Genomic DNA, 22547 nt, shown 5'->3' on the forward strand with positions numbered 1-22547 from the left:
TGATTTACCCACAGATCCTTCAGCCTGTGTTGATAGTAAGCTTGGTTATATGGGAGTATGAGGTTTCTAGTTTTTGCTTGCCTTCAAGATTGTGACTTTAGGTCTTTTAATTTTTTATATCAAATTTAGGAATTACTTGCCAATGTCTACGAAAAAAAGTCTGCTGGGGTTATGATAGGGATTGTCCTGAATCTATAGATCAATTATGAAAGAAATGATATTGATACAAGGAAAATGGCTTCACCCTACATTAGAACTCCTTTATTTTTTTTCTCAGTCATGTCTTCTAGTTTTCAGGATGGAAATCTTATACAACTTCCATTAAACTTCATTCCTAGGTCATGGTGCTCTATTATAAATGGTCTTTTTTAAAGTTCTATTTTCCCATTATTCATTGCTAGTAAATAGAAGCACAGTTTATTTTTCATATTTTCTTTCCACATAGAGATTTTGATAAATTCACTTACTGATTCTAATAGTTTGTAGAATCTCTTGGATTTTCTCCAACACAATCATAACTATGAATACTTTTTCTTTAATCTTTAGAACTTTTCTTTTTATTGTCTTTTGTATTTGATGTCTTAGCCAGAGCAATGTTGAACAGATGTGGTGACAGTAGATATCTTATTCTGTCTTTGAATTAGGAAGTGTTCTATATTTTATCACTATATACATTGTTAATATTTTTTTTAATAGAACTCCTTACCAGATTCAGGAAATTCTACTCTATTCATAGTTTGCTGAGAGTTTATATTGTGAAGTTGAATTTTATGAAGTGCTTATTCTGTATAAAAATGATCATATGGGGTTTTTTTCTCCTTTATTCTATTACCAGTTAAATTACACTCACTGATTTCTGAATATTAAACCAATCTTTGTATTCCTAGAATAAACCCAACTTGGCCATAGCTTATCAGCCCTTCTAAATATTGTTGGATTGTATTTGTCAATATTTTATTTAGTACTCTGGTGGCTAGGTTTATAAAGGATACTTTAAACCTTTTCTTGTAGTATCACTGGTTTGGGGATCAGTTATGCTGGCTTCATAAAATGAATTCGAGTATGTTCCCAATTTCTCTTTTCTGGAAGAGTCTGTCATTAGTTTTATTTCTTCCTTAAATACTTAGAAGAATTTACCTGAGAAGCTTCTGGGCTTGACCTTTTCATCCTGGGAAAACTATTAATTACAGATTTAATTTCTTGAAGAGCCACAGGACTACTCACATTTTCTATTTCTTATAGTGTCCGTTTGGTTAAGTCATATTTGTTCAAGGAATCTGCCCACTTCACCCAAGTTTGAAGTTCACTGATATATGCTGTTCATAAAGTCCTTGTACTGTCTCTTTAACTTCTATAGGGCCTGTGGTAGTGCCCCTTTTATATTCCATATACTAAGGACTTGTCTCTTTGTCCCTTCATTGGTATTCCTCAGGAATTATCAGTTTACCTACTTTAATTAACTTTTGATGTGTTGATTTTCTTTACTGATTTATTTCAGTGATTCCTGCTCTTTAAGGACCTTCATTCTGCTTTCTCAGAGACTGATTTGCTGTTCTTTTTCTTTCTTCTTGGAATGGAAGCTCAGATTTTTTATTTTCACTGTTTCTTCCTTTTTGTCTAAAATCTGTTTTACTCTAAAGACTACATTTTAAATCTAAACAGTACATACAAGAAAATGTGTATGTCCCCTTGAAAAGAATGTTATCTGCAGCGCTAGAATACTGTATTGTTGGTTTAGGTCCAGTCAGTTCACTGTACTGTTTAAATTTTGCGTATCTTCGTTCATCTATTATCTCTGTGCTCTATCACTTGCTGAGACACAGTGCTACTTTCCAAATATAACTGTGGATTTGTTTCTCCTTTTAGTTTTGATGTTTTTCTTTTGCACGTTTTGAAGTTTTGTTATTAAGTGCCATTAAGAATTGACCCCTTTAAAAAAAAAAAGAATTGACCCCTTTATTATTAAGAATGATCCCTCCTTTTCTTTAGTTTTACTCCTGGCCTTAAGATCTTTGACATGAATACAGATAGACCAGCTTTCCTTTGGTTCGTGTGTGGACATTGTACCTATTATTTCTTTCCTTATAATTTTCAGTCTAATCATGTCCTCATAATCAAGATGTGCCTCTTGTAAAATATCACTATTGTTGCTGTCGACGCTACTCTGAGCAGCTTAGCTTACTTGCCTTTTCAACCTTCTGAAGTGTACAGGTTCAAAGTCCGACAGTTGTCCCAAGGGGCAGACTGGTGATGTGCCTGTTGCAGCCCCTCTGTCTGGCCGGCTGTTTCCTAAGTATGGTATGGCTCTGGGAGAGTTCATTCTGCCTTTTTGCCCGGCCTTACTTGGCCTCCCTCATCACCCCAGAACTCCATGAATATTTTAGGGTAAAAACTGAACCATTGTGTGGGATCCTCCAGTCTCCTATTTGTCATGCTGACCCTGAAAGATGGCAAAAAGCCCTGATCACCTCACTCAGCCCTGCCTGAGTCTCTTTGTTGGGGGAAGCCCAATCCCTAGCCCACACCCAGGATGAGCAAATGCCCCCAAGGGAAGAAAGTGGCTAGTAACTGTCAGTTCATCTGAACAGGCTCTCTCCTCCCTTTGAAATTTTAACTATTCTAGACCTCAGAACTCCATAGCTCTCCAGTCCTTAAACATAGGTTTGCAATTTATGGTTTTCCCCGGTTGTTGCAACAGAATGGCTGGCCTGTCCCTATAAACTCATCTTACCTGGAGGTATAAATGTGCTCTGGTTTATTAATTAAATGAATAAATAAAGGCCCAGCACTTCACTAAGCTTTCACGGTCCTTTCTTCCAATACCCCTGCCCCTTATCTATTAACCTCATCTTACAGGTGAGGAACTTATGCATCTAAGCTGTTCCACGCAGTACCAAGGATCCCACACCTAGCAAGAAGAGTTCTAAGCACCCAAAGCCTCTTTGCCACCACGAGAATGGGCAGGGACTTTGCTAGAAGCCCAGCGTCTAGAACCACGTCCTTGCTCACTACACAGTGGGTCCTCAGAACTCTGTTTACTGCACACCTATGGAAAGGAAAGGATACATGCAAGCGGGGGAGGAAAGAATGCATGGAGGACAGGATGCACGTGGGCGGGAAGAAAAAGGTGCATGCACGCCAGCTGGGAAGGGGTGCAGGCAGCACGTACCAGCCTGCGGATGTCCCGCTCGCACTCGCGCTTGATGCGGTGCACCTCGTCCTGGTGCGCCTGGTAGGCAGCGCGAAGATCCGCCGCCTTGGTCTTGTCAGCCTGCATGCAGTTGCTGAGCGCCTCCTCTGCCTGTTTGCGCGCAGCCTTGAGCTCCAGGATTTCCTGTTGCAGCCGCAGGCGCTCGCCGTCAAAGGTCCTGCGCGCCTCCTCTCGCGCCTCGGCCAGCAGCGCGGTCTTGACCTTGTCGGCCGCGCCGTCCCGCAGCACATTGAGCGTGGCCTGCAGCCGCTGCAGCTCGCCCTCCTTGATCTTGGCCGTGCGCGCAGCCTCCTGCTCGTGCTGCCGGATGAGCACCTCGCGCAGCGCCTGCAGCTCCTTGGTCTTCTCCTCGTGCAGCTTGGCCCTGAGCTCCGAGATGTAGGCCGTGTGCCGCCGCTGCTCCTGCTCACGCTCCAGCTTGGCCTCCTGCAGCCGCTCCCGCAGTTTGCCTACCTGCGGCGCGAGCCACGGGAGAGGTGGTCAGGGTTAGAGCTGGGGGAGCCAGCCAGACCCAGCCACCACCTCCCCATGCCCCTTGGTGCTGGAAGGCCCCTGAGACCCTCCCCGGGCCCCCACGCCCCAATATCCTGCCACCCCCACTGTCCTGACTCTCATCCATCCCACCTACTGTTTTACTTCCTACTATATTTCCTACTATTTTCTTGAGAATTTCTCTAGAGGTGGAAAAACATCTGAAGATGCTGGAGAGGGCAGTCAAGCCTTTGACATCTCTTCCAATTTGGAGCTTTACAAGAAAGGACAATTTCTCAGTGATAAAACACAAGACACACAGGCAGAAATCATCTCTCACCAAAGATGAGCATATTTCACGCCAGAAATACCTTTCCAGTGCCCAGGCGTCGGATTGTGGGCTTAGGAAAGATGGAGGTAGAGAGAGGCAACCACTCTCATTGAGCTGCCCCCTCACAGGCTGGGGGCTCCAACAGATCCCCCACATTAACTCCTAGGAGCCTTGAGACCGAGATAACGGTTTTGAGGTTGATAGCAACAGCTTAGAGATGCATCCATGACCTGCCTCGGGGTGGGGGAAGGACCTGCTAGAGGACAGAACCAGGCTCACCCCCCAGGCACCTGGCCCCAAATCCTGGCTCCTCAGGTGCCAGGCTGCCAACCCCACCTGAGCATATTTTTCTAATCAACAAAATTTAAAACATGACTTATAACATGTGCCAAGGGGATATTTTCTTAAAACACTCCAAAATGCATATTCGATCTTTGCAAGTATCACACAAAACACACACACACACACTCACACACACACACATACAGCAGGAACCCTTTGCAATCCATTAACTCTCTAAATCATACCAGTCTCCAAAGAATGGAAACCAATTGTATCTCAGGGAAGATAAGTGCTTCCGTGGAAGGTGGCAACAGTTTTCCCATACCGTGCTGTTGACGGTATACTGATGTGTTGAAATTAATTTCAGGTAAGGAATTTTACAACGTCCCTGGCTATTGATCAACCCTTATTTACAGCAGCGGAGAAAGAAGCAAAAGCAGCCCAGGCAAAGACAGAAGAATAGCACCTCCTTGCATCAAATACTTGCAACCACAGAAATAAAATGGGGAACCTTTGGTCCTGGACCCACCCCTCTCCCAGGGGTGGAACTGGGAGTCTTTTCCTAATGGACTGAATGCCAAGGAGCTAGAATTTTAAATATTTAACATGAGTGTCCTTGCAAGGGACTAAATGCTTTTAGCATTGCCTTTTCTAGGAGGCTACACTGTCCTGATTTCCCAGGCTACTGCTGACAGGGATCAGAGTCAGAAGAAGGAGACTGGTCACATCCCCAGCCTGCACTGACGGGTGATACTGAGCCTCAAGACAGTTAATGTTAGGTGTCAACTTGGCAGGGTCAGGGTATCAGGCCATTTGGCCAAACACCAGTGTAAGATGTTGCTGTGAAGGCATTTTTTTTTTTTTGGGTTGGGGGGAGGGGGTGATGTGATTCACTATTTAAGTCAGGAGAACTTGAGTAAAGGAGGTGACGCTTCATAATATGGGTGGGCCTCACCCAATCAGCTGACGGCCTCCAAAAAAAGCCGAGCTCCCGGATGAGAAAGGAATTCAGTCTCCAGACTGCTTCAGATTCTAGGCCACAACATCAGCTCTTGCTGAAATTTCCAGCTGCCTGCTCTGGAAGTTCAGATTTGTCAGCCTCTGTGATCATGTGAGCCAACTTCTTAAAAAAATATGTCTCCCTCTCCCTCCCCACCCACATACGCACGCACACATTTCCTACCGGTTCTGTGCTTCCCTGAAAAAAAACCTGGACTATGCACTCTGAAACAGAACAGCTGCCCGTGAGGACTCAGGTGGAGGAAAACCAAAAGTGGATGAGTGGGTAAAGGGAAGTTTTCTCACAGGTTGACAAGGAAGAAAGAATGTGGAAGGGAGCGGAGGTGTGTGCAGGGCAGCCTGGGAGAGGTCGGGCCTGCTGAGACAGGCCAGGCCACACCGGTGTACAGGGCAGGGATGCTGACAGAAAAGATGGGATCAAGGGACAAAGCCCTCCTGGGTCCCACCAGCTCTGCCCTGAGGAGCCAAGGGCTGAGCCCAGGGGCCACGACCCAAGTGTAGCAGAGCAAGGCTGGCTTGGCCTGGTGTGGACAGAGCACCTGCTCCTTACTCCACTGAACTAAGCAAGTCTAAAAAGCTGCTCGCACTTCACCTGCCAGATGCCTCCGAGCTACTCCCCAGGTCCAGAGGCAGGAGACAGGAGCCCATGCCAGCTGCTCCTCAGCACTGGGCTTCAGATGAGGCAAGAGCAAAGTGACTGGGAGGGACCGCGCCCAGCTGGAGGTGGGGAGGGCGGCCAACGCAGGGAACATCTGAGCCAGCGCCACCTGCAGCTCCAGCTGGATGGGGGAAATCGGCCTCCCCTTGTCTCCTTCCACCCCGCTCCTCATCTGATCTATCAGCACTGGCTCCCCATGTCCAGGCCTGGCCGCTTGTCCCACTCCCTGCCACCATCCTGATCCTGCCACCAGACTGGCAGCCATCCCCCAACCAATAATGTCCTAGCTTTGCCCCTGCCCACCCCAGACCCAGGTCTCGGCAAGTCAGGGACTGTGCCCCACGGGCCATGGCACCCTCATGGGTGTTTCTGGACACTTGGAACGGTGTAAAAACCATTCCCTTGCTCACTAGCCAACAAGAGCCTTAGGAGTTGGCTCCAAACAGCCTCTGCAAAGCCTTCCCAGGCCCTCTTGCCCCTGCACTGTGTCCTAACATTTCCCATACAACATGAAGCAATGGCACATGGGTTGTTGAATAAATGAATCAAGAGATACATTCAGCACCTGCCTTCAACCTACAGTTCAACAGGGATCCTCTGGGAAAACGATGGCACTTTAACTGTGGCATCAGCAATAATTTTATGTGATCACATAAAAATGTCATTTAAAGGCAACTATAAAGTTTATATCTATGTTTTTCCTGCCAGCCCGTAAGCATATTGCTGAATTCTCTGAGAACAGAAGGTCCCCCAGCAGTGACACACGGAAAGCCCTCCCGAGGGGCCACAGGTGTGGCTGGGCTGAGACATCAAGCAGCCAGGGCGTGCCCTGTAGGGAGGCAGCCTGGTGACTGGGAAGCACAGTCCCCGCAGGCCTGGCTCCCAACCCAGTGCCACCACCTACACCTGTGCTGACCCACCGTTAGGGGCTGAGGTGTGTCCCCAAAATCCCCATGTGGAGGTCCCAACCCACAGGACCTAAGAATGTGACTGTATTTGGAGATAAAATCTTAAAAGATGTAATTAAGTCACATGAGGTCACCTGTGTAAGCCCTGATCCATGATGACCGGTGTCCTTAAGAGATCAGGACACAGACACATAGGGAGACGGCCCTGTGAGGACAACAGGCAGAAGATGGGCATCTACACGCCCAGGAGGGAGGCCCCAGAAGAAACCAACCTGCCCACATCTTCATCCACCACTTCCAACCTCCAGAATAAATTTCTTGTTGTTTAAGCCACCAAGTCTGTGGTGCTTTGTGATAGTGGCCCCAGCGAGCTAGCACACCTGGGCAAGTCACCTCTCCTCTCTGACCTTCAGAGTGCTCACCCATAAACTGGAGAAAGCCACCTCTGACTTCACAGGGGTCACTGCCAGGGTCAGGAGGCTCTCTAAGGCACCTGGTGTATTATGCCTGCATACTAGACGCATAATAAATGCTAGCTAACTGTCGAGTGACTGTGTGTGACAGGCAGTGCGTGTGTGTGACTGTCTCCTTCAAACAACCCAGGGAGACAGGCACATCAGAGGACCTCATTTAACAAACGGGAAAATTGAGGCACGGGGTGGTTACATGGCTTGCCCGGAGACCTCAAAGTGAGTGAGGTGGTGGAGGTGGGATGGAGCCCCAGCAGCATGACCCTGGCCTTATGGCTTCCCCAAAACCATGGGGCTGTTGCTACTTCTGAATGGGATCTCTAGCCCCAAGGGATGCCAGCAGGGGAGTCCCTCCTGAGCCACACAATGCATGGACAGGCTGGCACCTCGGACAGCCATATTGGCAGAAGGTGACTGCCCCAGGTCTGGAGTCCTGAGTGTCTGGGGAAGTTGGGGGCATGTCTGTCCCCAAGCTCCAGGAGCCTGGCCTTCATCCCCCCAGGTTCTGGACTCTGCCTCTGCTCTCCATGGTGCTGACCTGAGCAGGGGGCTGGGAGCTGAACACAGCCTGGCCCCTCACTGCTGTGAAGCCCCAGCACTCAACAACACGGGAACCTATAGCAATTCCCCAGCAGTCCCTCTCGAGGTTCCAGATGCTGGAGGGTTCCAGATGCTCAGGGCCCAGGGATAACCTGCACAACCCCACCCAGCACAGGCTAGACCGTTGGCCATTGAGGCTGCCCAGGAGCAAGCTCCACCTCCTTCTCCTCTCCCATGGACACCACGATGCCCCACAGCTTGGCCTTCAAGCCACCCAAGTGACAACACCAATGGGTCTTTGTGCTGTATCTGTGACATTGAATCTTTAGGACTTTGACCAGTTAGGATTCCTCCACTGTGCCAGGCCGCCTATTGCAGCTGCACTTTGACTGGATGCTACAGTCTGCCTGGCACCCAACCAGGCGCTGCACTGACCTGCCCCAAAGCTCATTCTCACCCCCGAGAGAGCTCACCTGCCCCATCCCAGACCCAGACTCTGCTGAAGCTCTTTAGCAGCCTTGCCTCCTAACTCTCCCACCCACAGGCTCATCAGGTGGCACATCACAACCCCATGTTGCAAGTGAGGGAGGTTATGGCCTGGACAGTGGCATAGCTGCTCCGAGGTCACAGTGAGATGGGATGGGGCCAGGATCAGGACCCAGGTGGTCCCACCACTGCTGTTATAGCCATTTTACCAAGGGGCAAGTTGAGGCTCAGAGGTCAAGTGCCCACCCGCACCCCTAGCTTGGGAAGGCCCTCACCAGGAACCCTGCAGCACCCCCTCTATGGAGCCAGGGCGCCTGCACCCCTCCCACCTTGCTCTTTTCTTGCTGGAACTCGATCTGGATGCTCGTCAACTTGGCCCGGAGCTCCTCATTAGCCATTTGTACGGCATCAGCCTCCATCTCGGGCTTCTCGCCCTTGTTCCGGCTCTTTTTAGACATACTTCCTCTGGGGTTGAGACACTGAGATCCCGAGGTTCACGCCCACCGGCCAGCAGGTGCCGCTCCAGGCTCCGCCACGCTAACCAGTTGTGCAGGGCTTAGTTCGTCCTCTGCGTCAACCACCATCACTTGGGACCCTGGAGAAGAGGGAGGCCGGGTTAGGAGAGAGGGGGGGAGGGAGAGAGAGAGAGAGAGAGAGAGAGAGAGAGAGGCTGGCCTCATGGCCTGAGCACTCAAACACAACAGCAGCCAACGCTGCCTGAGGCCTTCCTGCCTGGGCCTGGCACCTGCTTGTCCCAGGGAGGCCCCACGATTCACAACACCGACCAAGCACCTCTCACTCACACTGGCTGCCACACAATCTCTCAGAGGCTCGTCAAGGTAGACAGTCTGGGCCCACCCCCCAGAGAAGCTGATCTGCATCCCTCATAAGCGCCCAGGTGATGCTCCCCGGCTGCCAGAGCTTGAGTAGTTCTGGTGTATCTCTGCCCTTCTCAAGAGGAGACCACACCCCCGAGCAACCTGTAGGCTGCCAGCTGCAGCTGTCAGCGAGCCCTGGTTCCCAAGGGTGCTTGTTTCAAAAGGCGGGTCCCTGGGTAGCCCAGAGCTCAGAGCATGAGGTGCGTGGTGGGACTGAGGAATCCAGATGCTCCATCGACACTCCCAGGTGAGTCTGGACTAGCATCTGAGGACTACACCCTGAAAAGTGTCCTTTTAGAATTCATAAAGTTTGGTGGTTCCCCCTACACGGCCCCCAGACTAGCACAGCACCGGTCACCCTGAGCCACTGGCTCTGTACCCAGTGGCGGTGCCTGTGGTCCCTCCAGGCCTCTATGTCTGCCTGGCCAGGCCCGAGCTGGCTCCCTGGTGGACAGGGGTGTCATGATGAGCTAACAGCCCCGCCAGCACTCACATTCCTCCTGGAGAGGCCTAGGCCTTCATTTGGGAGGGCTGCCCTCCCAGCCCATAACGTGGCAAAGCCCAAGTCCTTAAAATAAGGTCTGAAGTGACAGCTGGTACCACTGTGTCCTAGGTGTGACACCTAGATCACAGCTCATCAATCCATGCACCTGCCCTGCGAGGGGGGTGATGTTGCCCAGGGTTGCAGACGAAGGACTGAGGCCCAGAGAGGCTGAGTGCTAGCAATAGTCACACAGTCACGATGAGGCAACAACATTAAACCGGTCAAGCTCCACAGCCAGACTGGACGGGTGAGTCCAATCCCAGATGCCGAGGCCTGAGCCCTGTGTTAGCCTGACCCCAAGCTGCCCGGTCTCTGACAGCAGACCTAGAGTCCCCCAGGCCCCTTGCTCTGCCTTCTTGCTGTTTTCCATATGACAAACCGTGTATGTACTTATTTCTCGTCTGTTTCTCCTACACCAGGATGTGCACTCCAAGCAAGCAGGGCCTGGGTCTATATTCTCTGTGCCTGGCCTCAGAGCTCAGCATGCAGGAGGCACTCCAGCAGCATTTGTTGAATGAGAGAATGAATGAATCAGTGAATGAATGAATGAATGAACGAACAAATGAGTGAAGCACCTACTATGTGTCAGGTCCTGTGACAGGAGCTTGGGAGTGTATTGTCCTTGCAGCACCTGGAGAGGTAGGTACAGATATTAGGCCCATCTTAGAGATGAGAAAAAAATCCAGGCACAGAGAGTTTAGTATGCTACCTAAGGCCACAAAGCTGTTAAGTGGTGGCCCTGGGGTTAAATTGCCTTAGGAAAGAATGCACAGTGAAAAGAGAACTTTCCAGCACGGAGGAATGCCAGGATTTGCAGGTGGAACAGAAGGGATGAAATCAGCAAGGAATACCATAAACAAGAAGCCTGGAGATAGAGGGGAATAAGGAGAACCAGGAAGGCTAAGAGAAGAAGGAGTTCTAGGAGGTGGTGAGGATGGGGATGGGAAATTGGCCACCAAATTCAGGAATATGCAGCCAGTGGCCTCAGCAGGAGCTTCTTTGTGGGGTGGGAGTCGGGAGGCAGGCAGACATCAGGGAACTGGAGTGAGGTCTCACGGATGCCAGCACTTCGGGCAAGTGGCAGAGGCTCAATGCCTAGGATGCCCTGGGGCACCAGGATGTCCCATTTGGGAAGGCAGAGGTAGAAGCCAGTTTGACCCCTGCTGAACAGGAGGGTGCGGTGTTTCTCAACACCACGCCTTGAGGGATTATTCAGGGGTAATGAGCATCCCCACTGATTGATTCCAGAAAGGTACATTCTGTCTCCAGTGAGTCTGAACTCCATTTGCTCTGCTGTGACTTATGAGAGCACAACCCATAATTCATTCCTCGCTGCTCTGGCCGGCCTGCCTCTACCGGCACGGCAGCACCCAGAAGCCGCCAGGCCCCTGCAGAGTGGGCGGGAAGCACTCGGCAGATCCGGCACCCAGAGCCGGGGAGACTTCCCTCCCTTCTAGTCCACCCTGTGGCCCAACGACACCACCCCTAGGAACACCTAGGGTAAGGATTAACCAGAGAGATGGCCTCTGTATACACACGGCTGTTCTTCCCAGCAACCCTGCACTCAGCCAAAGGGACGGTTAAGTAAAGGACAGCAAAGTTGTGACACAGAACCGTAAAGAGAAAAGTAAATGCCACAGGGTCAAAGAACAAACGCGGTTTGTGATCTCAGTTTTTCAGACACAGTTGTTCGCTGTTTCCATTTGGTCACAAATAGTTTTTGTGCATCTGCTGGGCACCAGGTCCTACACCCCGGGGACACAGCGGTGAGGACCACATGGCCAGGGCTCCCAAACGTTAGCAGTGACTGCCTGAGCGACAAGTGACATTTACCTTCCTCTATATACTCTTTCTGATAAGTCAGATTTTCGCTTTCTGTTCCTGCTTTACAGAAAAAATGATGCCATTTTTCAAAGGAAAGCAAGCAAGTTTCAGAAAACCATCTGGATCGAGCTGGGAAAGATGTAAGAAAGAAGCTGAAGGAAAAGCCTGTGGGCCCTGTCCCCAGTGCAGTGACAGCGTGGTCTGGAAGCTGACTGACTCTCCGGGCACAGCCAGATGCAGCTCCAGCTCCGCCTGAGTCCTTAGGGGCTACCTGCAAGGTAAAGGTGTACCTGACAAGACAAGACACAAGCCAAACTCCCCGGGGCACAGCTGACCATTCTGTAGGGCGGCCTCGTCCCCCACCAAAGAGCCACCCTTCTCAGTAAGTGTGTTCTCTTGGCTCACACGTGCCTGACTGGGTGGTTCTGGGAAAGTCACAGAACTTCTCTATGACTCAGTATTCCCACCTGTTTAATGGGATCCATGGCACAGACCTCACAGGGATGTGTGGGGATTGCCAGGATCCATAGCCATGCTCAGCGAGGTGCTCAGCCCTGTGAAGACACTCCCCAAACAAAACGAAGCTGAATTTATTAGGAGGAGCAGTAACCTCCACGAAGATCAAGATAACAGGTGCTAAGACAAGGCACCTCAGGAAGCCACCACATCGAACTATGGCCCATCTGGGGTCCTGCTGCCACCGCTTCTCAGCAGCCCTAGTACAATCTGAAGGTCCATTCCCTCCCCCAGCAGCCACTCCAAGGGTCACTGAAGATGCCAGGGAGGAAGGGGTAGCAGATGAGGCTTCCGGGCCTCAGGGAGGTCAAGTGCCCACCCAAGGCAGCACAGCACGCTCGCTGCAGACCGTGAACCTGGTCCACTCCTCAGCAAGGCCCTACAACAGCAAACTGGCTGCAGTCGGGAGGGGAGGGGGGAGAGGAGACCCAAGCCGTGGGGAGACAGCACCCCAGGAATGTCTGAGGGACCATGGGAACAGTGTGGGTAGAGCCTCAGGGCCATTCACAGTCTCCACTTTTTCTCAGACCCCTGGCCAGCTGGACCCCAAGGCCTCCTAGTCTTCCGGCCCAGCTCTCAAGGCCCCAAGAACAGAAGGGCCAAAGGGCAGGGACAGACAGCGGCAGGACAAGCCAGACACCCGGAAGGGGGGCCCATGCCTGGGGACGGCCCGGCGCTTGCCCCAGCCGCAGCAGCCCCTGGAAAGGCGCGTTCACACCATCACTCAGCAGAGCGTCGGCACGTACTGCCCGCCTTACAGATGAGAAAACAGATCGACATCTGCAGACACAGAGCTGTGCCTCTCCTGCTTCGAAGCCACGGGAGGCTCAGGCTACCTTCGGAGAAAGCCTGGCCCGTGAAGGGTGCAGGTCCTGCAGGGTCTGACTCACACCAGCGCTCCAGCCCTGCCACCTGCCCCACACTCCATGCCCGGCACGCTCCCTGGCAGGCCCAAGGCGTTCAGTTCCCTGATGGAGAAAGGCACGCCCCCGCCGCCCCCTCATGGCCACCTCCCATCTCGCCTCCTCCAGGGAGCCTCCTCTAAGGAGCCCATCATCAGATGCCTCCTCTGAGCTCCCAGGGTGGCCGAGGGCGGCCCTGTGTGTTTGCCCGTCTGTCAGCCCCTTGAGCCTGATTCCATCTTTGTAGGCCTCACCCCGGGCTCAGCCCAAAGCCCAAGCTCTGTGTTTCCAGGAGGAATACATTCCAATGAGCAAACACCAAGCCTACAGTGAGCAAACACCAACGCTCACTCTCAACATTTGCCGGGCCAGGGCCTCAGTAAATGTTGAGATGAGGGGATACAGGAGACAGTACCCAAAGTTATGGGCTAAGTCCATCTCAGAGCTCTCGGTAGGCCCCACACGGCTGGCCTCCGTGCCAGGAACGCACCCATGGCTGGTCCGGCCTGAGGCTCAGAGTGCCACTGAGTATCCCTACAATCAGCCCGCAGCTGCTGACCTCCATGAGGGCCTCACCCATGGAAGCAATAGCAGGTCACTCTACCTGAGATGCGGTTGGTACCCACTCTGTGCCAGGGGCTTTCCACTTCAAGTCCATGACGGCCCACTGAGCAGATGGCAAAGCCCAGTACCAGCAAAGGAACCCCACAGAGGCTCAGCAAACATCCTCCCAAAGCCAGTGCACACCGCACAGTAGGCAAATCTCCAGTCCCTCACTCAGAGCCCATCATCTCGTGTTTTACATACAGTGCTAGCAAGCTGAGCTGTCTGTTCTCCCGGCCCAGAGCAGAAGGGGAACAGGAAGACAGTGTTTTGCAAAAGACAAACACAGACAGGGAGTAAAAAGACAGCAGATTTTCCACCATACCCACACCAAAAAATAAAAAATAAAAAAAGAGAGAGAGCAAAAAAATAACTTTTTTTTAATACTTACAAGAAAAAGCCTGAGAGGCCTACACGTGAACTTTTCAAGGAGATGTCACTCTCCACTTACAATAAACTAATAAGGCCCTTGCTGTCCAGACTCTCGTTATATGAGTGCAAAGTAGTCAGTGGGGGTTTAAAAAAAAAAAAAACTTCCGTAAAGAATTATAAATGAAGTCAAATGAGTTAGGTTTTCCAACACCTACTCTAGCTCGGGGTAAAGTGCTGCAGAGAGAACCCAGAGTGAGGAGCGGAGGTTCAGTCACTCATCCCAGCCCTGCCACTGACCTGTGTGTGGCCAGGCCCCAGCTCTGTCTTCCTCAGCCAGCACTTCCCGTCTGTGAAGTGGAATGGGCTGTGCGCACACGGCGCCGTGTGCAAGCAGGGCTGCTGAGCATTGCTAAGCTCAGGGAAGGCCAGGGTAAGCTGCCCGCAGCCAGGGTTCTGAGGCCCTTGTGTCCTATCACAGACCCCAGAGGCTCAGAGCTGGTGGGTCCTGGAAATGACAGAAGAGCCACCTGTCCCAGCACATTTGGGAGTGCTTGGCTACCCAGGCCCTGTTCTGAGCCCAGTTCAATCCTCACTTTGGCCTCAGGGCTCCCAAACCTAAATATCCAGCCACCAAGCCAAGCCTGTCCCCACTCACCAGTTCTGAGAGGCACTCCCTTCTGCCTCCAGCCAGCCCTCACCCCTTCCTGCCTGGAGCAGTGGCCTCCCCTGCTCTCCTGGGCCTGCATCCGGCTCCATCCAGGCTCCAGGGGCAGCAGGAGTGACCTTCCTGCCATTTCCTGCTGACAACCTGCAGGGTCGTCACCCAGAACCCGTGCCAGCACCCCAGCTCCCAGCCTAAGGGCCCGCAGGGACCCAGGACCCGTGCCCACACCCCGTCTCCCAGGCTCCAGCCCCGCGGGGACCCAGGACCCATGCCCACACCCCATCTCCCAGCCTCTAGCCCCACAGGGACCCAGGACCCGTGCCTGCACCCGGGCTCCCAGCCGCCAGCCCCGCGGGGACCCAGGACCCGTGGCTTCAGGCGGGCAGTGTGCAGAATTCCGGGACAGCGGCCGTGTTGTCTAAGTCACATGGACACACACACACACACCACACATACACTCCACACCACACACACTACACATACGGCACACACTACACATGCACTATACACCACACGCACACCACCCACACTATATACACACACTACACACCACACACACTACACATGTACTACATACCACACACACGCACATATATGCACACATTACAAACACATGCAGACACACCGCACACAAATACTCATGCTACACACACCACACATATGCACATATATGCACACACAACACACACTATACACAGAACACAATATGCACACTATACACATACACAAATACACTACATGCCACACACACTATACACACACATACTATATACACATTATACCCACACTACAAACATTATATACACTATGCACATACTACATGCACTTTACACACATGCACACAGCATACACAGTATACACAAATGCACACATTACTTCCCACACACGCACACACACTACACATACTGCACACACTATATACACGTGCATATACTATATACACATATGTGCATACACTACATACGCAAATACACCACACAGCACACATATGCACAACCACCCATACCACACACACTACCCACACAGTACACACCACATACATACATATACTACACACCCCACACACACACATACCACACACTTCACACACACACACACACACACACCCAGTAGCCCAGCAGTCCCACCCAGGATGGGAAAATCCCAGATGTGCAGGAGAAGCGTTTCTGGGATGTGCAGACCAGTCTCCCCAGCCTGCGTAGCGGAATTCTCACAGAGGGGTCCCGGGCATCTTGTGAAGACCATGGGTCTCCAGTGTTGGAAGGCCCGGCTGCTGCATGATATTGCCACATCAATACCGGGAAGCACACAGTGGCAGGCTGGGAGCAGGGGGGACTGTCAGGCCCTAGGCCCTATTCTCCCCTGGGGGCACCAGGCTCAGAGGGCTCTGCAGCTTGCCCAGCATGGGCAGGTGACCTCTCAGACTCACCCACCAGCTGCCCACCTTGGCCCACCACACCTCAGCTGAGCCACGGAGCCTCTCCAGGGGGAGGCAGCATAGAGGTTCTCCCGATTTAGAGATGAGGCAATGGAGCCTTAGAGACACACACACCAGGAAATCACACAGCTGGGTTTGCTGAAAAGCTGGTTGTTCTGGAAGGAAAGGGAGTGAGTGGAGGAGTAAAAGGGCACGGGCTACACCTCAAGTGTGTGTGTGCAGCATGCCCGGTAGGAGCATCAGTGGCCAGCCTCAGGTGCCATGAGTCAGTGCGGTGCCCTCACTGGCACATAGGTAAGGACCACATGTACTTGGAAGCCACGAAGTATCCCCGAAACGGGCTCTTCACTGTGAGGAACAAATCACACACACAAAGACCAGATCAGCCTCTAGATGCAGGACTCTCAGCACAAGAAGTTGGGACTCCAAGGCCCACCTGTCACCTCGTGGCCTTCCAGGCCCCACGGAAATCCCCTCCTCGGTCCCTCCTCCACATTCTCCCAGTGACAGAAAGCCCACTCCCCACCGTGGGGACACCTGCTGCCCTAGGGCAGCCCCTATGGCCCTGGAAATCACCTCTGATTTCAAGCCTAAAAGAAACAAACCAAAAAAAGGGCCCCTTGTGACTTCTCCCCTGGGCCCCTCACAAGACTCAGAAGCTACCCAGAATGATTGCCTCTCCCTTCCCCAGAGAGCGACCTATCAGTAATCTGGAGACCGAGCCCTACTCCCAGAGCCTTCTCTTCTCCGGGTAACATAAGAATGACAAATGTTTTTGGAGCACACGCTTACATCAGACACCACAACCAGCCTCATGCAGGACAAGGCTGCTCAAGCAAACCTCTAATGACTGGGATGCAGGTCCTACTATTACCCCCATCTCATGGATGGAGAAACTGAGGCCCGAACACAGTAAGTTACACATGGTTGGGAAAGAGCCTGCCTGGGAGATGTGGATCTAAATCCCAAGTGGGTCCCTCTGATCTGGGGTCAGTCACCTGAGTTCTCTGGGGCTCAGTTTCTTCATCTGTGGAGATCTTTACTGCCTAGGCGGTAGGTGCTTGCAGTGGAGACAGGGCACCGCAGGTAGTGTGCGCTGCAGAGAGCTCAGGACACGCTGGGAGGAGGGAGTGAGGGGAGCCTTCACTGACACCAGGTTCCAGGTGTGGTGCCCTGGGAGTTCATCCCACCATGGGAGACTGGCTGGTGGTACCTGTGTGTCTCTAGTAGGGACAAAAGAATAGCCACCTGCCGCCCCCACAGGCCCCACCTAAGCCCCACAGTGCTACCCACCAGAGTCCCTCTGATGCCCTCTCAGGTGTCACCCAAGCCCCACAGTGCTACCACCAGATGCCTTTCGGAGCCCTCCGGGGTCCCTCTGTCTGGCCACCTGCAGACCTCTGGACCTCAAAAGCCTTCAACAGTCTCTCTGCCTCACCTCCCAGCTACCTTCTGAAGTGGAAATCCCCACATCTCACCCCAGGGTAGAAAATTAACAATACCAGTGACAATGGCAGTAATAACCACCAAGCTTCCCAGGCCTCCTTGCCTCGGGGGAGGGCGCCAACAGGATCTTGCAGTGGGAAGTCTGGCTGACAAGGCCCGCTGCTGGCCCCCCACTGCCTAGCCTACTTGTTTGCTCCCCCTTGCTCCCTGGATTCTCAGCTCCTCCATTTATAAACCACCTGATTTACAGTCTCCAGTGCCAAGCAAAGTGCCAGCTCTAAGCAGGCGCCCAAAACATCAGGACCCCTCCTTGGATGTCCTCTGGATGTGACAGCGTCACGTACTCCTTTCACACCCACCCATGGTTCAGTTACAGTGTTTAGGCAGAAGGACACAAGAGAGCCTTCAAGAGACAGGTTTCCTGAGTCCTTGGTAAAAACACACCTTATTCCACAAAGCCAAGCATAATCACACAAGAACTGGCATGTAGGGACCCCTGGGTGGCTCAGCAGTTGAGCGTCTGCCTTCGGCTCAGGGTGTGATCCCGGGTCAGGGGATCGAGTCCGCATCGGGTTCCCTGAGAGGAGCCCGCTTCTCCCTCTATGTCTTTGCCTCTCTATGTGTGTCTCTTATGAATAAATAAGTAAAGTCTTAAAAAAAAAAAAAAAAACACTGGCATGCATGTGGGTAGAGGCGGGGACACCCGATGGTGAGCTCAGCTCACTTGCAAGTTGGCCCCTCCCCCTGCCAGCCAGGCTCCCTTGGTATTTAAACATGACCATAGCTCAAAGACCAGACACTGAGCATCAAGGATCTTGGGTCTCGCTCTTGGGGAAAGAGAGCTGTGAGCAGAGGAGCTCAGCCGGTTGAATATGTCCAGCATGAGATTACTGCCTGGGTCCTACCCACAGGTACTATGGTGCCACAATAATGAGCAAGCCACACCTTGCCCTGCCCTATGATGCTCACAGCCTCTCCTGTCCAAAGCCCCCTCATTACAGACCTCTGCCTGTCTGTTCCTTTCAACATCTCCACACATCAATCAGGAGGAAGCCACCTCTGTGTCCTAAATACAGCCACAGAAGGGCACAAATGGGACTCCTCTATGGGCCACTGCACCTGTCTCTAGTCAGACATACCTTCCTTTTGGTGGCAGCATCACCAGCCACTGTCACTTGTCATCCTCACCCCAGTCACAGAACAAGCATGGTCACCTGTGAAGCTCAGGGCCAGGTGGAGGGCTGCAGCTGACATAGCAACAGCTGGACACTGTGAGGATACCACCTTCATCAAGGGCCAGAGGGCCCAGGAATCTTTGGATAACCTCTGTCACCTGGCCCTAGCATGTCCATCTTGATATGTCTCAAAGGAGTAAAGTGTAGCCAAGTTCAGGGAAGTGAGGCCTCCTAAAACACCAGACCTCACAGCCAACATGCACAGAGCTCAGGTCTGAACTCATGATGCCATCCAAAAAAAAAAAAAAAACAGAGAAACCTCCAATCAGGGCAACACTGTGCAGTCACCTAACCTGCGGCCACTTTGGCGAAGTCCTGCCCAATGAGAAGGGGGTAGGGGCATACACAGGAGGAAGGAAGGGTGGGGAAAAGAAATGAAAGAACAGGAGAGGAAGAGGTGGAGGGAAGGAAGGAGGGAGGCAGGGAGAACATAGAAATAACTGAATCCAACTTCCAGTTTCTGGTCTGGCACATAAGGAGCTTGGAAGTCATCACTCCCATCCACACAACAAGGAGAAGACTGAACAAACTGAAAATCAGTAACTTTTCTTATATCCATCTGAGAACTGAGATCACACGGCAAAATTTGGAGAGGCAGACAGATGGATACTGAGAATAACAACCCTACCAGAGCAGAAACCTCCATGGGAATTAGTCCGGTTCCTTTTACTAAATACCTCCTGTCCAGCTCTCAACAACAACAACAAAATTACAAGGCATATATACAAAGCATTCAAAACCCAGTTTGAAGAGACATAGCAAACATCGGAACCAGGCTAAGATATGGTGGTGATGCTGGAATTATCAGACCAGGACTTTAAAATAACTATAATTAACATGCTAAGGGCTCTAACAGAAGAAGTAGACAATATGCAAGAATAGATGGCTAATGTAAGCAGACATGGAAGTTCTAAGAAAGGACTGAAAAGAAATGCTCTTAAAGATTTAAAAAAAAAACCACTATAATAGAAATGAAGAACACCTCACCTCCAAGGAACTGTAGATTGGACCCAGCTGGGGAAAATACTCAGAGTCTGAAGTCCATAAAACCATTCCAAACCCAATGGCAAAGAAAACAATGACTGAAACAGAATACCCCCAGAACTGTGGGATAATTACAAATGTGTAATGGGAATACCAGAAAGGGGAGGGAGAGAGAGAGAGAGAGAGAAAGGAGAATAAATATTTGCACCAGTAATGTCAGAGGATTTCCAAAAACTAATGTCGGACACCAAACCAAAGACGCAAGAAGCTCACAGAACACCAAACAAGATCAATACCAAGAAACTGACGCTTACGCAGATCATATTCAAACTGAGGAAAATCAAAGACAAATAAAAAATCTTGAAAGATGCCAGGGGGCAGGAAACACCTTACCTACAGAGGAACAAAAGTAAAGATTATGTCAGACTTCTCAGAAACCATGCAAACGAGCAAAGAATGGAGTGCAATCAGCTGAGAGAAAATCCCACCAACCTAAAATTCTATACCTTGTGAAATTATCTTTCAAAGTGAAGACTTTCTCTGACAAAATTTGAAGAGATCTGTCACCAGTAGATCTTCCTTGCAAAAAGAAAAAGTTACAATAAGTTCTGAGAGAAGAAAGATGATGTAGGTCAGAAATACAGATCTAAAACAAAAAAAAATTTATTTTTTAAAGAAATACAGATCTACAGAGGAGACAGAAGAGAGCTAAACAAAGAATAAATGAAGGAAAAATAAAAACTTTTACTTTTCTTATTCTTAATTGATCTAACAGATAACCGTGTCCGAAATAATAACAGCAACAATGTATTATGTGTTGACAGCATCTAGAAGAGTGACATGAATGACAGTGGCGTGATGTGGGATGGGAGAAAGGGCACAGGAAGACTTTGTCAAAGGTGCCTCCACTACACGTGGAGTCACATGGTGTTATGTGAAAAGGGACTTGAACTGGCCACACATGTCTGTTGCACATTCTAAGGCCACCACTTAAAAAAAAAAAAAAAAAAGCTAAAAAAAAAAAAGAAGTAGAGGCATGCCTTGGAGATATCGCAGGTCTGGTTCCAAACCAGTGCAATAAAGTCAGCATCTCAATAAAGGGAGTCAAATGACTCCCTTTGGTTTCCCAATCCATATTAAAAGTTACGTTCATGCTACACTATAGTCTGTTGTGTGTGCAATAGCATATGTCTAAAAGGACAATGTACGTACCTTAATTTTAAAATATGTTATAGCTAAAAAATCCTAACCATCATCAGAGCTTTCAGCAGGTCATAATCACAGATCACCGATCACCCTAACAAATGTAGTAAGAATGAAGAAGTTTGAAATATTTTGAGAATTACCAACATGTGACACAGAGACACAAAGTCAACAGATGCTGTTGGGAAAAGGTGCCAATAGACTTGCTTGATTGAGGATTGCCACAAACTTTCCATTTGGAAAAAAAAAAATGCAGTATCTGCAAAGCACGATAAAGCACAGCTAAATAAAATGAGGTGTGCCTGCACAACCCATATGCTGGGGAAGCAGAGAAAATGGGAACACATAGATGCTCAGTTAAAACCACAAAAGGGGCAGCCCAGGTGGCTCAGAGGTTTAGTGCCGTCTTCAGTCCAGGGTGTGTTCCTGGAGACCTGGGATCGAGTCCCACATCAGGCTCCCTGCATGGAGCCTGCTTCTCCCTCTGCCTGTGTCTCTGCCTCTCTCTCTCTCTCTCTGTGTGTCTTTCATGAATAAATAAATAAAATCTTTAAAAAAATAAAAATAAAACCACAAAAGGAGGAACACCTGAGAAGCTCAGTGGTTGAGCATCTGCCACCGGCTCAGGTTGTGATCCCAGGGTCCTGGTATTGAGTCCCTCATCGGCTCCCCACAGGGAACCTGCTTCTCCCTCTGCCTATGTCTCTGCCTCTCTCTGCATCTCTCATGAATAAATAAATAAAATCTTTAAAAAAAAAAACAGAAGGCAGAAAAGTAGACAAATAGAAAAGTAACAAATGTGGTAGATCTGACTCCAGCTATATCGATAATCACTCTACCATCGGTGGTCTAGCTGCACCAATGAAAAGATGGGAACTGTCAGAGTGGGTGGGTAAACAAGACGCAGCTATGTGTCGTCTACAAGACAGCGCTGAACTTCAAGACCCGAGAGGCTGCCAAGGAGCCAGCCAACCGCTGCACTCTCATAGCTAAAGGAAACAAAGCTCAAATGAACTCCCAACCACTGTTCATCTCTCAGTGCTGACAATCTACTAACCTATAAAATTCAAGACAGCAAATCCTACCGCTTTTGAATTGAAGAAAGATCTTTGTAATAAATTCAGTAAGATAAATCTGCATTATACAAATGATGCTCAAGAAGCTCATTAGGAAGTAATGTGGCCCAAAAGAACACCAAAAATCGTAATGAGGAATCTAAATTAAAATCACAAGCAGAGACAAAGCCCTTGCCAGTAAGAATGGGGAGGTTGGCTGAGCATGAATTCTCTGGATGTTTTCATGAGCAGGCCTCCGTCCCACTTCCCCACCGCTGCCAGCATCTCCTGAAGTAACGGGAAGGTAACTCTGTGCACAACCTCTTTCAAAGGCTTAGAAGATTCATAAACAGAAAGGGTTCACTTTCATATGAAAAAGCCTACCATACGTACTCCACGTTATTTATACTCTGAAAGGGATGGAAGTAGATGAAGGAGACAGGACCAATGTTATACCCAATTCCTTAAAAACAGAAGTCACCTAATCCTTCCCGACCTATTATAAC

The 22547-nt window shown here is 50.4% G+C and overlaps 1 protein-coding gene across 6 annotated transcripts in view; it reads right to left on the reverse strand.

The window, feature by feature from the left end:
- Positions 1-22547, reverse strand: part of JAKMIP1 (janus kinase and microtubule interacting protein 1) — a 140596-nt gene that overhangs the window by 67553 nt on the left and 50496 nt on the right. For 4 of the 6 annotated variants that reach the window (XM_072806614.1, XM_072806604.1, XM_072806589.1 and 1 more), the window contains 2 exons: positions 8707-8972; positions 3170-3664 (listed from right to left, as the gene is read on the reverse strand). In XM_072806614.1, the coding sequence (XP_072662715.1) occupies positions 3170-3664; positions 8707-8835 (624 nt within the window). In that variant the 5' untranslated portion in view covers positions 8836-8972. Of the gene's footprint in view, positions 1-3169; positions 3665-8706; positions 8973-10378; positions 10431-22547 lie in introns of all 6 variants that reach the window. The other 2 variants (XM_072806585.1, XM_072806611.1) reach the window with 2 other exon arrangements.

Source organism: Canis lupus, chromosome 2, assembly GCF_048164855.1.
Source record: "Canis lupus baileyi chromosome 2, mCanLup2.hap1, whole genome shotgun sequence".
NCBI lineage: Eukaryota > Metazoa > Chordata > Mammalia > Carnivora > Canidae > Canis > Canis lupus.